This window comes from Ursus arctos, unplaced genomic scaffold (assembly GCF_023065955.2).
Source record: "Ursus arctos isolate Adak ecotype North America unplaced genomic scaffold, UrsArc2.0 scaffold_2, whole genome shotgun sequence".
NCBI classification, from domain to species: domain Eukaryota; kingdom Metazoa; phylum Chordata; class Mammalia; order Carnivora; family Ursidae; genus Ursus; species Ursus arctos.
In genome coordinates this window covers 232,385-249,470 of record NW_026622874.1, presented here as the reverse complement: position 1 = coordinate 249,470, position 17,086 = coordinate 232,385, and the positions used below count along the sequence as shown (strand labels likewise).

Below are 17,086 nucleotides of genomic sequence, written 5' to 3'. Positions count from 1 at the left end.
ACTCACATCTGTTTCCTTGATTTGTCCCCAAATAAAGACGTTCCTGAAACTAATAATAAATTGTACTGAATGGTTATTGTATGAAGAGCACTATAACAGCACTTTAAGAAGAACCAATGGAAAACAATATTTAATTCCTCAAATAAGTTTGCAATCAAATTAGGCATCAAGGGGACCCAGGAGCTGATCAGAGCAGGATCCTAAGAGGAGAGTTTGTAAGCCAGTTTCAAAGGAGGTTAAAATTGGACTGAGGTAGGATTTTGCTGGTTATCTCAGGTCATAAGCATTGTGCTGACCTTTGAGAGTTTATCTGCATATAAACAATACAACATAAGGGATAAGAGTGCTGATACTGTTTAATTTCTTTTTATTATCCAGGACTTTGTAATAGACATGGCCGTTCACAATTAATAAAAACTATAATGTATAGAGAGACTCAACGTTCAACTTTATCAGTTCTTACCCAAAGCTTGAATTTTTAAAAATCAAATTTTATTCTATTTACCTTTCATCTAGTCCATTTGCATTAGAAAGGTGCGAGGAGTTTTAGGAAAATGCTTCAAAGCACAACCTTATATGTACAGTTGACCCTTGAACACACGGGAGTTGGAGGTACCAACCGCACACACAGTCAAAATTCCATGGATTACTCTTGACTTCTCCCTAAACTTCCCTACCTATAGACTGGGAGCCCTAGCCATAACATAAACAGTTGATTAACACATACTGTGTATTTATATGCGTTATATACTGCCTCCTTATAATAAACTAAGCTAGAAAAAAAATATTAGGCAAATCATAAGGAAGAGAAAATACATTTATAGTACTGTATTTATGGGAACAAAACCCACACATAAATGAACCTTCACAATTCAAACCTGGGTAGTTCAAGGGTCAACTATAATTTCAAAAGCAAAAAGCAAGTTAAAAATTTGGCAGTAACCAGTTTTGCTATCGTATATTAATCTTTAATATGGGAACAACCATTTTTAGAGATAATTATATATTGTAGAATATAAAAGGGTTTACAGTTTAGTATTTCAAATACCAAAAAATATAAAACAGAATTGAAAGACAGTCCTATTACAGTTTTTTGAAAGAATCCTTTCAACATAGCAGATTTTCAGAACGTATCTCTTGAAAATAAATAACCAATAAATGAGGTCCTAAATAATGTAGTTTTATCTGAAACCCCTCTAATTCCACAGGGCCATCAATAGAAGCCCTCAGGGAGAAAGCTATCGTTCTTCTTTTTTGCCGGAATGCCAACTGTATTTGCTTTAAGCATCAGACTCTCTGGCAACACCACAGCCTTCCCCTCCTTTTAGTTGAGAAAAGGCTTTATGAGTCATGTGCTTTTTCTAGGGATATGGAGCTCTCTGAATTATTAACTACAGGGAAAGAGTAAAAGTCAAAACTCATTCAATAAATTCCAGTGTGTTCAGATTGAGAGAAACAGGTGCCTGAACTCACATCTGAAGAAAAACTTGGAGGGCGCTTTCCAGCCCCCTCCATGCCTCTGACTAAGCAGTCCTAGAGGTCTCGCATTACAACCAAGCACAGAATAACACAGGCAGCCTGGGGTCGACCAGAAAACCTCTTCTGTTCATCATTCCTACAGACCAGACTGGCTAAAAACCTCCCAGTTCCTTCGGTAAGGTAATTTAGAGAGATACAGAACTGCCATCTAGTGACTAAGAAGAAAAAAGCAAGGTGCTTTATACGAAAAGAGAATTGTCAGGTGTTTTTTCTTTTTTTAAAGAGCAGTGAAACACTAAAGTTAGCAAAACTGGCACAACTTAGCATACCAAAGTTATACTAAAACTTAAAATGTACGGGTAAACTAATGAGTCTCTCCATGTGCTTCTGAAACATCTTGACATCTGACCCTCACAAATGATATAGTTTAAATACAGAATAACTTTTAAAATAAACTTCTCATCTACCAATCTAATGATTTTGGCAATAGCCATAGGGCAATTGCTCCCGTAAAAGTATGATTTTTTATCATAGTGTAGCGAACATGAGGTGTAAAATCAAAGAGGCTTATATTCAAATCCTGGCTCCTAACCCTTTCCCAATATTGTGACTGTAAGTAAGTGAACTACTACAAACGTCTTCTTCTGTATCAGTTAAATACGAATTATGATAGTTACTTTAAAGGACTATTGTAAGACTCGCATGAGACAATACAGTAAAAGAGTATGTGCACAGCAGATTGTTAATTAATTCTAGTTTCCTGTAGGACTTTGAAGGCCAGTTACTTTAAGCACTTATGAAACTTACGCACATCTAAGAAAAGAACCAACTCATAAGCAAACGTATGACAAAGAAAGCAAGCGACTTAACCTCAATTGCTTCCAAATATCATTTCCTCTCAATTAATTGTGTTTTCTGGCTTCTAGGCAGTTCACTGGCAACAAGGAAAGAAGATGTGAAATTTAAATCAATCTATTTCACCAAAGTTTCCAAAGCTTTAACATCAAGCGTTTGTAAATCACCCAGTGAGTCAAGTTTCCTGCTTATTATATTTTACCATGGTTCACAGTTCAAGAGAAATAGAAAAATAACTATAATTTTACACCCATGAGTAGATATCTTGAATCTTAATACATAGAGCAACGTTGCACGTGTGTATCATTTTTGGTAGTATAGATTATGTTTTGCTGAGGCTTTCTTTGGCATTATCATATATAACAAAAATTCAGTAATATATGCCCTGGAAATAAGAATTTAGAAAAATCCAGGGGCACCTGGGTGGCTCAGTCGTTAAGCATCTGCCTTCGGCTCAGGGCGTGATCCTGGCGTTCTGGGATTGAGCCCCGCATCAGGCTCCTCCACTGGGAGCCTGCTTCTTCCTCTCCCACTCCCCCTGCTGTGTTCCCTCTCTCCCTGGCTGTCTCTCTCTCTGTTGAATAAATAAAATCTTTTAATAAAAGAAAAAAAGAATTTAGAAAAATCCAATATATTATCTCAGATCACAACTCAGTCATGCCTCAAAAAAGAAAAAAAAAAAAAGGAGGCTTTAAAATGAGAGGATATTTTGAGGGCACTATTTTTCTTAATTATTTCTGAATTTATTTCTCCTCACCTCTTTTCATCTTTCTTCATCTCAATCACTGCTGGCTAATCATTACACAGTTAATTAAATAGCCATCAGCTGCAAACACCATCCACCTCCAAGTGCCCTGGCCTCATGTAGGTCTCTGCTCTGACAAAAGCTAGGAGACCATGTTTCATGACACTACCCTTAAGAGTGTCCTTAACTGTAAAGTAACGGCCAACATAGCTACATTTTTGAATTATTATTATTATCATATTATTATTATTATTATTTTAATTTAGGGAGAGAAAAAGAGCACCATGGGGTGGGAGGGCACAGAGGGAGAGAGGGAGTCAAGCGCTCCACACCCAGCACGGAGCCTGAGGTGGGGCTCAGTTTCAGGACTCTGAAATCATGACCTGAGCCAAAATCAAGAGTCAGATGCTGAACTGACTGAGCCACTCAGATGCCCAGTTCTTATTATTTTTTTTAACGGAAATATAGTTGACATGCTAGTTTCAGATAGATAAGACAGGTGAAGGGGATTGAGAGGCACAAACTTCCAGTAATAAAATAAAATAAGTCATAGGGATGAAAAGTATAGAGTAGGTGTCAGTAATATTGTAATAACTTTATAGCTGTATTTTTTAAAAATATGAGTAAGTTTTAAAATGAAGTTCTTAACCAATGTTATATCCTCACTTCTCCTCCAGGGGGAGCACAACTTTTCATGTACAAGGCAGGACTGCTGCTTTCTAAAAGGGAAGCCGTTTTTTAACTTGGGAAAGTTCTCAAAAAACACCAAATTCTTTAATTTTACAGAGACAAATACTATGTCCCAGATAGCTTAGGATGTTGTTACATCCTCAGCAGAAACAGAGCTGGGCCTAGAACCTGGTGAGAGTCTTCTCTACAAGACCATGCTGGAGGACAGACTCTTCTTACTGATAATTCCTAATACTAAGTTATTTTCAAAAGATTAGTTGGGAGAAAGTATAAATCCATTTTTTAAAAAAATGGTTTTGTACCCAAAAGAACAACTGCCATCCACAATTGCTATTCCAGATAAGTTTTTCCTTTCTTGCACTCTTTTTTTCTTTGATAGTATTTTGACATAAGGGGGAAAAAAAAACTATAAAATTTGGCTCTTTTAGTAACCAAGAAAAAAGGTTTCTGTGGAAATTAAACAGACACTAACTAATGTTTCATCCACCAAAGCAACTTAAGAATATGATTTGATTTTAGAAAAGCTCTGGCATTTTTTTTTAAACTCGTATCCATGTGACCATCAGCTCAGCCAGGCACATCCCCGCGTGAGATCTGGAATGGCCGCCATTTCCTCCTGGAGCAGCTGCTCTCAGGCCCAACGCTGTGGCCAGATATAGAGCAATAGAGCTTCTAAAAAACTTGTGCTCAGTTCCACGTCAAGGCTGATTTTCTTTGCAAAGCCTAAATGGAAGAAAACATCCCCTTCCACATGACTGGAGTCCCCTAAAGGCTTAGAGAAATAAGGGCGGCCTAAGCTAGCTGGCAGATTTAAAAATAAACTAGAGTCTGTCACAATTTTAAGACAAGGAAGAGAGAAAGTAAGAAAGAAAGAGAATAGGATTTGACATCCTAATAAGCTCTTCTTACCCGGTGAACGGCATCTGAGCATTTTTTTGGAGTTTCCAAAACAGCAGACTGAGATTCTGGTTTGGAAAAGAAGAAGACAATCAGTATCTTAAAGAAGAAATTTTCCTCCATTTCTTCAAGCAGAAAACAAAACTAATTAAAACATATCTTTAACCAGAAGTACCAAAAACATCCAATTTATCTTCCAATTATACTCCTGTATTATGAGGACAACACTACTTTTCAGTATATATAACACATACAATGACTAACACGCACGTCATTATTTTTTAAATTAGAATAGCCCCATGTCCTTCTCGACACATCAGCCATAACTCTTGTTCTCAATGGCCAGCTTCTATTTTGTGCCAGGAAGTACCTATCGAAACGTTCACTTATTGTATCATTCTCTTAGCTAGAGTCTGCATGATGACAGAAGCCGACTCACCAATCCTGAAAGATAGAGTTCAGTTGTCTTATCTAACTACTGACAAATTACCTTCTAATTTCACCACCACCAAGAGGCATTGAGTAATAAGGGGTTCTGAAGGGATTTCGTTCCTTTATTTGTCACTTGAGAGTCTATGAGACTGCAAATTCATGCTGGAAAACCTAAGGGACAACCCATTCCAGGATTAGTTTTTAAGCTAAGGGCTAAATTTCTTGTAAGTGAAGCTTGCATGAAAGTTTAAAAACAAAAGGGCCTTCAGAAATCCCCAGTCTGCATGGAGCAGAGTCTGAAAACAACTGCTTGTCCACCGCTCCCATCTCACAGCCGAGAAATCAGAGGCACATAACAAAAGCACTTGGTGGGAAGCTGAAGACGAGTTTGTCTCCGGTCACACTGCTCCCCACCCCCAACCGGCACGAAGACCAGACACTGGACAAGAAACAGCAGTCCCTCTTGAGGATAAGTCAGACGTGCCTCATTTAGCAGCCTTTTAGTTGTTACATGTGACAGTGCTATAGAAAAATTAAAGGTTCCTATCATTTAAATTTTATAACATATAAAAACAACAAACTATATTGAAAGTTTCCATTTCATGGAGATTAAAGCATAGGCTCTGCGCAGGTCCACTGACCTTCCTTCACCTGTCCGTGGTCCCTGACCTCTCTGACCACCTCTGCCTCTCCTCACCTGCTCACTGTGCTGTGGCCACCCTGGCCTTCTCGCTACCCGTTAACATGCTGCCATGTTCCGTCCACAGGGTCTCTGCAGAGCGGGGTATCAGCATGGCCCCCTGCCCTGCGCCTTTCCTGGGGCTTAGTTCCAGACTTCCTGGCACTCTTTTAATAAAGTCACAACCCACCCAGTGCTAGCACCCCTCCTTCCCTGTCTTGTGCTTTCTTCGTAATATGGAACATCGCGTAAGACATTAGATAATTCACTGGTTTGCCTCCTGATTTTTCTCTCTCTTACTCTGCTATAAGGTAGGGATTTTGTCCTTTTTTCCCATTATATCCCCAGCACCTAGAATAGTGCCTGGCACAGAGTAGGTGCTTAAAATATTTACTGCATAAGTGTAGGAGTGAAAGGAAGGAGTGATCAAAAGAATAAGCAAACCATGAAAGGGGTACCCTGGGAAAGGGAGAAGAGGAGCAAGGATTTCATAAGGGGCAGATAGATCCCACTTTGCCTCTAGCTACTTCCTGCACCTCAGCAGAGAGTGTATCTTTCAAAACAAGAATCCGTGAGCAGAGCATGAAGTTTCACTACCAATAGATGTCACTGTGACAATAGAATCTGAGCAAGTAATGGGAAGGGATTCTTCTTTCTTAACGACAAATCTCTACTCTGACCTTAACACCAGAGTTAGCCAATTTTGAATAAGCATCCTAACATCAAAGCCAACCAGCAGTTAATACCAGCAAATCCAAACTCCGGAACGCTTTTGTTTTTAGTTACCTCCAAATCCCCAAGCACAATAGACTCTAGATAAGGTCCTGGGCTTTGTATTGATGGAGAAGACTTTTCTTCCTCTTCTTTCTATTTAGATAGTGCAGAAGAACCCAAAAGATCTCCCGCCGGAAATCAACCGTTCTTTGCAGTAGAAATATACACATTATTTCCTAGCGTTTCCCCTATAGCCCTAGGCCTGGTGACCTGCGCAAAAAAAAAACCTGTGGGCTCTGATGGCAAAGAACACACACAGTCTACCAGAACGATGAACTAGAAACACTCTGTCACTTCTCCGAATCTTCCTCCTCCCAGGCTTGTCGTTTCCCTCCCTCGAATTCGGTGGTGCCTGAATTGAACTCATTCCCCCACCCCCTCTCCTCTACTACTCTTCTTATTTCTTTGCATCAGTGTCTTACAACATCTAGGAGAAACTTATGGCAAAATGTTCTCTTCAAAATCATAAACCAAAGCATCGGAGTTCGAGAGTGTCAGGATTTTAAGATGAAAAAGTTGTGTGAATACCTGTGCTGAAAAACAAGGGTAAAATGAAGAGAACTAAGAGAAAAGAAAATAAAAGTTAAGGAGAAGGCAAACAAAGTGAAAAAAAAAACAAGAAGGCGTAGGAAGGAGAGAACCAAGAGAAGCATGCGATACGGCACAGGGGTGTGAGTGGGGAGAAAACGGCATGTTTGCGGCAAAGGACCAGGTGGCTAGTTTCTGTGTCTGCTCCAGGCGAGGGTCACTGGGCAAGTGAGCGAGAGAAATCCACTAGCTCTAACATTCTCAGAAGACCCCCGCAGGTACAGACCCCCACGACCCTTGTCACCAACGCCCTCCTCTTCCAGCATCCAGGGGCTTCCGGGAACTGTCTTTCCCTCGGCTCTGGGACTGACAGTCCCCATCACATATTCCCCAGCAGGGGGGTGGCTTTTCAACAGTGACCCAGTGAGAGCTCTCTCAAAGGTACATTTAAAACTGCCAACTCCGTCTCTTACCCTTCTTAAGAATGCAGAAACTAGACTGTTTTAAAAAACAAAACAAACATCACTGAGAAGCAAAGTAGGAGAAAGAACATTCCTGACAAAACTTGAGTGTTCTCAATAATTGACAATCTAAAATTCTGGGCTCCCCACAATTCCAAATATGTTTCAGAAATGATCTCTTTATCGTCACAAAATAAGCCTACGACTTGTAAAACAAAACATATTTGGATGAGTTTTACATTTATAGAGAGAAAGAAAAGAAGTAGGATAAGCCTCTCTGCTATGAATGGAAAATAAATTAAATCACCCTTTTAAAGCATACAAAGTATGCCTTCTAAAAATGAATTCAGCAGTCTCCAAACAGTTTTACACTGTAAGTAAAAAGGCACTTGCATAAAATTATTAAAATACAGTTTCTTTAATGGTGAATACATCAATTTGATTCAAGTCTAGTCAATATAATTGACAGAACTAATTAAACTTTATTTAAATAGTATGACTTATGGTTAGCTGCCTAATACATGGGAGATGTTTTCAATTCTGGTATACCATGTCCTTCCATAAATGAAGATGGAATTAAACATGTAATTTTCCTTAAAAAGCCCAACCGTCTGTTCTGCTTATTTGATTATCTCACAGTAGGGATATGCCCCTCACTGCAAAATTACAGGAAAGAAGAAGAAGGAAAAGGAGAAGAAGAAGAATTATCATCTACAGGACACACGGTTAATCTTTCAGTCTTTTCCAGCACATTTTATCCCTTGATCAAGAGGGAAGCTGAGAAATAGAACATTGTCAAACTCTTCCTGGGTTCCTTAGAGAATTTCTTCATTACCCCATTGAAGAACTGTTAAAGCATTCGGACTACATCTGGAAAAGAGTTGATGATCCCGTTTGCATTGCATCATACAGAATCTTATTAGGAACCACCAGAAACACTTATTTTTTATACAGAAGTCCAGAAAAGTGCTTCTCTGAGACACTGTTGCTTTTAACCTCATGGACACAGGGGAAGATGATAGGATTGTCCCATTTCCCTCTTTGCTTTAAACCTGAGGAGAAATTTCCAACTACCTTTGAAAATTCCAAGTGCTTCTGAAATATATTTGTGTGCTACGTTATCCTGGCTTCATTTCATTGTTCCACCCTCAATTCCTTTCCGTTGGATTTATTTTCCTTTGTAACCCTTTTGTATACCTTACATACTTATGTGCTGCGCAAATCTTTCCAGAGCAAAGGTGGGTTACACTGCTTTCAGCCAGCACGTCAACACGACTTTCAGGATTTCTATATAAAAAGTCTCTGCCATGTTTCTACCACCTCTCCTTCCACATAGTTTCCTCCAGGATTTTCTGTCCCCAAATTGCCTTCCTAAATATCAATCCTCTTGGCCATTTACATTTTCAGAGAAAGATAAGGAGCTTGATGTTTTAAAGACACAATAAGAATGATCAATTCCCTACACACATCTAGACCTCCTGCCCCTATTCTCCATAAATTTGAAAACTAAAGTTAATTATCTCTGATATCTGTGAATCAGTGAATAACTTTTGAAACTTGGTACTGAGCCTGGAAAATGGTCCATGGGCTGTTTCAGCCCACACACAAAACTCTCTCTCAAATGCTTGCATGAATGTGCTAAGCAGATATTTATTCAGATCTTTTTCAACAAAAGATCTTAATTTACTGGCTTAAATATTTAAACATATACTATGCGCCCAAAGGTCTTGAAATGTTGGGAGTCTCCAAGGAAGACAGATATGTATAAACAGAACAATTATAAAGTATGAGTAATATGGAGGCTACAGCTATAAATAAAATGCCACGGGACTCCAGAAAAAACCACCACAGAGGGTGGGAAGGGTGTTGCATAGGATAAGTAAAGGAAAATGAAGAGAGAGAAGATAAAGAGAAAACAAGATAAATGGAAAGGTTTTCTTCTTATCAATGCTGCTACCACCAAATTTTGCAGAATGTTCCTTCCTAATTTCCTTTCCAACTAGCCTTATCCTTCCAGGAGGTCTTCAATGGGTTCAAAAAGTCAATTTTCACACCTTGGGCTCTTCTGTGGAGATGAGGATAAGTGCAGAAGATTCCCAAGGGTCTGCAGCCTTTTCCCAGCTCCCTGGGGGGTGGAGGCACCAAGGCTTCACCTTGACCTCTGCACTTGAAACCCATGTAAAGGACGGTTGGTTCTTTCACCATGATATGAAAAGTGGAGAAAAGCCTCTCTTACAGAAGGGGTTATAAAAATAGTTAAGTCAGATGCACGATGAATCTGCATTAGCTGGACTTGTGAATTAGTAATCAATAATAAAAATGAGCTGCAAGACCAAAAACAAAACAAAACAAAAAAAAACAAAAGAAAAAAACCTGCCAAAAAAACAAGTTTTCAGTTTTCTAAGATGTAATTGGAAATCCTTCCTCTTTGAAAAGAAAAAAGTCATTGAACTCTTTTACTTTAAACTAAAATTGCAAGGGGCCACATGTTGCAAATAGTGGTTTTAACCGTGATGTCACTACAGAACAATGTATAACAATCAGTCATTGAGTGTACTGCAAAGTCTTTTATTACTATTAATAATTACGTTACCAAAGTTTCCACCAAATATATATGTTTTCAAGCAGTAGATTCTAGGCAAGGTTTTTGCTATATTATTGATATTCTTGCTCTTAAAACTGACTGACTGACTAGAAAGGAGGGGGTAGGGATGGCCCTCCGAATGAGAATGGAGTCACAGCAGGAAAAGTTTAGAAAATGCCATTAGATCATTTGGACCAAAAAATTGCTACATGGCTGTTGAGGTTTATAACAGATCAACTGGAGAAAAACAAGTCACCACACAAAATTATTTTCCACTTACCTCCATTATCCTCTTCAAGAATGCATATTTTAAAAGGATACAAGTTACTATGTTAAAAATTACTTGATCTGGCATTTTGCAAGCTACCCCCAAATAACAAAGAGAAAACTAAGTTACAAAGTTCCCGATATCAATTCCAACTCTCATCTTTTACCAAACTAAAATTTAGATTATCACTACCTTTCCATCTAGTCCTCCTCCACAAAATCAATAATATAAAAACATTTTGAACCTTTTTTAAAATGCCTTAAAATTTTAAAGGAAAATATAAGTATTTAAAAAAAGTGGGGAAACACATTCTAGGGAAGAAAAAAATGAAAATACCACACTAATCATTATGTAAAACACAAAACATGGACAACTGTTAGGAGGAGGCTCAGTGAGACTGGTCAGTTCTATTCTATCTACACCTAGCTATTTCCTACAAAGAAGTTAAAGTGATTTTTAACACGAATAACACAGTGTACTTAACAGGAACAATACCTTTAGTTGTGTGTTTTTCTTTCTAAAACTAAATATGCTTTTATGTGATTGCTTTATTTTCAGGTGTTATGTTAGAACCCCTTCAGCTCTGAAGACACACGCACTAAGGAACTCCACACCTTGGCCCTTGACCAACACTACCGTGTCACAAGGCACTCAGAGCCCTACGTGGAACAGTGTCTCCTGCTCCACTCTCATTTGTTGTTCATTTCAGGGAGTATAGTCCACCTAGTGAACAGTAACCAGTGTTCAAAAGCATCAGACATTAAAAAGGGGACATGCATAGCTGGGTGTGGGTCCCCCACTCCAGGGTTTGGTGGAAAGAAGAAAGGTAAATGCATTCTTTCAGAGACTGGGGAAAAAACAGGATTATAAACACCACATTCACTTCGGAAAGGGGCCTAGAATAAAATCCTGAACACTGTGGGTCATTGTTGGTTTTAAAGGGAACTCATGAGGAAGTAATAAAGATATCAAATAATGATAATAACGATAACAATAGCAAACAGACCAAGCCTGACATTGCACTCTGAATGCTAACTCTATGCTTTAACATGTATTAACTCATATAATTTCCCAAACAGCCCTCTGCAGTAGGTGCTATTCTTATCGACATTTTACAGGTTAGGAAACTGAGTACCGGGATTCAGAAATTTGCCCAAGGTTACAAAGCTCCATGCTCTTATGTTATACTCTTTAATTACAAGTCCAGATTAATGACTTTCTCCCTATATAAACAAATGAGGAAAAAATAAATTAAAAAAAATTTTTTAGATGTATGTATTTATTTGAGAGAGAGAGAGTGAGCAGGGGCAGGATGAGAGGGAGAGAGAGACTTCAAGCAGACTCCCTGCTGAGCATAAAGCCCAATGCGGGCCTCGATCTCATGACCCTGACATCATGAGCTGAGCCAAAACCAAGAGTCGGATGCTTAACCGAGCCATCCAGGTGCCCCCAAAAGTCAAAATTCTTAACTCTTACACTCATGCTACTATTTAGGAAAATCTGGTGAGGGGTAGATTTCTGAATAGTAATAATGCTCTTCAATGTACTCTCCACTTACGAAACAGTCCACTGAGAAGTCAGGAATTTATTACACCAAATTGGAAAATTTTTTTAAAAAGGAAATAAACAACCAAATTTCATAAAACATTATTACACAAATATGTTTCTTCATTCCTAAGACAAACACAAAGTGTTTTCCCACTTTCGGGCTCCATATAAGTTGATATTAATCCCATGCTATCTTCCCAGCCAATAACACAAAATACTTTAAGACAACAAAAGATACAAAGAGAAAAATAACCAAAAAGAAAAATTTTAAAGAAGACTAAATACATCTGAACACTGTACAGTTTGAAAAGATAACTTAAAATTTAGATTTAATGAAACTTTTACCTCCATGTCCCCATTATCTCTAAAGGCACAGAAAAGGATCGAGGAAAGCAGTAAGGGGAGAGAGTCAGAGTGGAGAAGTAAGGTGGACCCCGCCTTTGACGGCAATAGACAGAAATTTCCCTTTGGAGCTCTCTGTCCACACAGGCTCTGAAGCTTCAACCTCAGGTAGTGGCGACAGCTGGCTATCTGGATCGGGAGTTCGCGAACTGTCATATACACAATAGTAACTGCATAATTCCGGGGTCCCCTTCCCGAAAGTTCTGACTCAGCATCCTTGAACATGGAGCATAAGAATTTCCAATTTAACAAGACTCCCAGCGGTTTCACTTGAGATAGCTGCAGATCGTCATCTAAGAAATACTTAGAACTGCAGACTCACTACCCGGTAAGCACCGTATGGGCTTTATGTTGCACACTTTCACAACATGCACTGTTGCTGGGGTCCCACCTGTTTCAGCATCCTTCGGCCTGTGTTCTTCATCAGGAGGTTTAGATGGTGGCCAAACAGACGGGACTCGCCTGGGAAACTGCCCTTCTGTGTAATCCAGTGAGTGAGTGGGTTGGCTGACTGCTGCCCAGGTGTAAAGCTGATCTTGCTATATTTAAAAATAAAAAATAAATAAATAAGATGGAAAGCTATCTTAATTATGAAAAAAATGAAATTTTTTGACATTACATTATGACACCATTTCTATCACACACACACACACACACACACACACACGCACACACGGGGGGTGTATATACATATATAAAACTTGGAAACACCATTGCATACTACCTCATGTGGACTCAGAACATAAACATTGTTTCACACAGTCATTTCATTCTCATGACCATACTGGTCTCAACTTCTTTTCTATAGCAAAATCTAACTCTTGGTCGGCAAGGAATTATAAGATCAGAAAATCCAGACATTCAATCAGAGAACTCCCTGAACTAGCACCTTAAGACATTTGACTATGATGTGCCTTTAAAATCTGCTTAAACACTTGTAGTGAAGTCAAAGGACAGGCTGTACTTGGGCACCACAGGACAATAAGGCTTCCTTGCCTTTGACAGCAAAAAGCCTAGGAAACGAACTTATCTTGGGTCCAGGCTGGGAACTGTTTAGGACTGAAACCATGAAAAAGTAAATGAACCTGCCAAGAATGAAAGAATTGGACAGGGATCTTCTGGCAAAGGAAGTGCTTCCCAGCTGCAGACCAACGGAATCTGGACAGAATGAGAAGAAGGCTCAAAACCACACCTACTGCCAGGGAGCAAAGTGGAAATCTCACAAAGGAGGCCACTTGGAGGCTTATAAACACCTTGGAAAATGGCTCATTAGGATTTCAAAATAACATGTTTAACCATTTTCGGATGAATGCCCTAGGTCTCTATGACATTTTCCTTCCTTACTTATAGATCTACTTCCTTGTAGCTTTTGATCAACGTAAAGTAAAGCAAAGAGAATAACAGTATGGTAGCAGTTAAGAGCAAATTAAAAACTATATAGATAGATAGATACACATATACATATATATAAGCAAAATATATATATAAACAAAATATATAGATAGATATCCTAATCACCATAATGAGACAATAAAGTAAACAGGGTTAATTGAGGACAGGCATTGCTATTTCCATAATGTGTTTAATACATTAATCTAAGAAATTTACAAAGTATCATTCAGCATAGATGGTAAGATACCATGTATCTGTAGATTTAAGCTTTACCTTTAGGGACATTGGCCCTAATTGAGAATTCAGATTCCTGGGATTGGCTAGTATTACATAAGAAAGGGTCACATTGCAGACCTGGCCAAACATTTCAGCTATCCATATCTCTTTCAACTATCCATATCTTGATCAACACCAAAGCCTTTGCTATTTAGCATCATGAATGTCAGAAATAACTTTTCATTGGTGAAATTAGTAGTTTGTTTAATTAAAATGATGTTAGAAATAAGCTCTCATTAGTAAAACTAAAGTATTTCAATTTAGGAGGATTGTCAAAAATATCAGAGAATATCTTCATTCTTATAAGAACAGAATAATACTTGGTCGAGGAATGATCTCAAGGCTTGATGCCCTCACAGGGCACCATCCAGACACTGCTTCTTCTAAAAATGTCTCCTTGCCTGTTGCCAACCATTAGGCTTTTAATGCTGCCTCTTTCGTGTCTGCAACACATGAACCTTTCATGGAAAGTGTAGTCAAGCACCTACCCGGGTGGCAAGCTGTACCTTCCCTGACAAAGGGACTCTTGCCTAGAGAGCTTCTTCATCCTAATAACAGACCCACTCAGCCTCAAATTTGGCACCACATAAAAAAGACAGAAACAGTCAAGGGGGTAAACAGTTTCACTTAGGATTTCACAATCCACCAAAATACAAAGTATGCTAAAAGCACTTTATAAACCTCACATAAAAAACAACAATAAATTTTGGTCAGTCCTTTAGTTTTAGCCGCACCCCAGGATTGCAATACGGACATCGCAATGCTGTGATGGGAATCTCAAAATTGTTCCTTCAGGGCATGGCTCCACTTGCAGAAATTAAGCAAAACACAAATTTCTTTCATGACTTCTTTTTTTTTTTCTTTTTTTTTCTTTCATGACTTCTTAACACCTATAGATGCCAACTCTTCAACCTATCATTTACATTTTTCTGCATAACTTCCTCCCCCTCCAAATTCATTTCTCCATGTTCCCTAAATTAAGCCTCACTCCACTCAATGCCTCCCTAGTTCTCCCCAGTCATGGAGTCTAATCTCTCAGCAAAAGTCTACCTGAAGTCCCACTGATACAGCACCCTGCCACCCCTCATTTCGAGAAGCAACGACACGCCATCCAGGATGGCAGCTTCACATTTTCCTGAGCGCGTCTGATCTTTCCCCAGATTGACTCAAAGATCCTTTAACATGTGAAGTATGTACACAGGTCCTATAAATGTCCCCCAGTACTTGACGATGTGATGATGACTACATAAAAGCTACTTAACTGTCGACAGAATTTGCAGAATTACCGGATACAAAAGAAATAGAAGAGATGGTTTGTCAATATGAGCAGTGCAGGAGCTGGTAATCTCATTTTCCTTCATTTACTCAACAGGGCACTCGAAAGGCACTTGGTGGATATCACACGGAAAACAAAGCTATTAAGTCATCTGTTCTCCCTAACCCTATTGACAATTACACAATATAAAGAAAAATATGGAGTTGATGAAACTCCTAGGATATTAGTATCAATGCTGCACCATAGACAAATCTCTTAACTTTATGAGGTCTTGATGTTCTCATCGGTAAATCAGGAAAAACACCTGCCCCAGTCTTTTTTTATAGGGCTGGCATGAAGCGGGAGGAAATACTATGTGGAAAGAGCTATGAAAATGACATGTTGTTATTCAAAAATAACGCATCATGAGTACTACTTGTTTTGATCTTTTTAAATCTATGTTTGATTACAACCTTCCTTGTTTTTAAAAATCCTTTGCAGAGGAATTCAAAATCGTCATCATATGTACACATCAAGATACAGAACCATCACGAAATCTTTGCTTTATGATGGGAAGCTGGTCCAGCAAACTTTGGTCTCCAGAGTTTTCTTGGCATTAGCGCTGATTGTGCCTAAATTCTGAGTTTAATTAATGATTGCCCTGTGGTCTTTCCTCAGTCATCCATGAATCTCTTTTTTTCTGTTGTATTTCTTTCTAACACTTCAGAAATATATTTGTTATTTTCCCAAATAGGGTTGTAAGCCCCTTGCTCCAGCTACCATATCCTGTATCTCCCCATTTTCCCCCAGAATGTTGTTTTGTACACATAGGAGAGGCACCATGAGTATTAAGGAACTACAAAGGTCAAGAGCAATAAAAATTGTATTTTGACAAATCAAATCATAATTTTATATCTGGGTTAAAACAGGATTGTTCCCATGACACTGCTTCACTTCTTTAAATTATCGAAATCTGTTTTGACTTGTGTTGAACTGGATCATTTCTTCTTGTTAAAGAAACCAAACATAAGCTTTCTACCATAGGCAGATTAGAAGATTTAAAATCGCATACTAAAAGTGACATAAACAGACCCTAAGCACACGATCTCAGAAAAGAAAGAATACTTACTTAGAGCAGATATTTAATAATAACCCCAAATAACTCAGACCTATAATCCATAAATAGTTTATTTTAGAGAATGCACTGGAAAATATAATGCTCAGAGTTAGGCATTCTAAGAGTGCTTCATTGAGATTTTTCAAGTCAAAGTGAGGGTTTGGTTATCACCTTAAAATGTCGTATTAACATTTTTCTCATAGTGCTTTATGCAAGAAAATTTCATTGTCCATTAATCTGTATGTTAAAGCAGAATCTGAACTACTCTCCCAGAGGAAGCATTGCCCTTCCCTCTTGGTATTCCTATAACTCATCAGATGGGGTGTCCATATATCTTAGTTTGGGGTTCATCACTTCCTCAGAAACTCTCAGCACTGCCCCTGCCCAAGTGTCTATCAAGGCTAATAGATCCATATTTGAGTGGTGAAATATAGAACTTGTCTCAGGTATTCCAGGAAGTACAATCCCCACCAAATATCAGAAGTTTGATGGAGGGTGAGTATATCTTTTCAAATTAGTGTCTGAGTTTTCTTTGAGTAAATGTTTATGGTGGAATTCCTGGATCATATGGTAATACTATTTTTTATTTTTTGAGGAAACTCCATACTGTTTTCAACAATGGTTCCACCAATTTACATTCCCACCACAGTGCACGAGGGTAACATTTTCTCCACATCCTCACCAACACTTATTATTTCTTGTCT

The 17,086-nt window shown here is 38.5% G+C and overlaps 1 protein-coding gene across 1 annotated transcript in view; it reads right to left on the bottom strand.

Annotated features, from left to right (window-relative positions):
• Positions 1 to 17,086, bottom strand: part of FMN2 (formin 2) — a 356,215-nt gene that overhangs the window by 257,491 nt on the left and 81,638 nt on the right. The window contains exons 3-4 of the mRNA XM_057315375.1: positions 12,734 to 12,881; positions 4,679 to 4,734 (exon numbers count right to left, since the gene is read on the bottom strand). Coding sequence (XP_057171358.1) covers positions 4,679 to 4,734; positions 12,734 to 12,881 — 204 coding nt within the window. The remainder of the gene's footprint in view (positions 1 to 4,678; positions 4,735 to 12,733; positions 12,882 to 17,086) is intronic.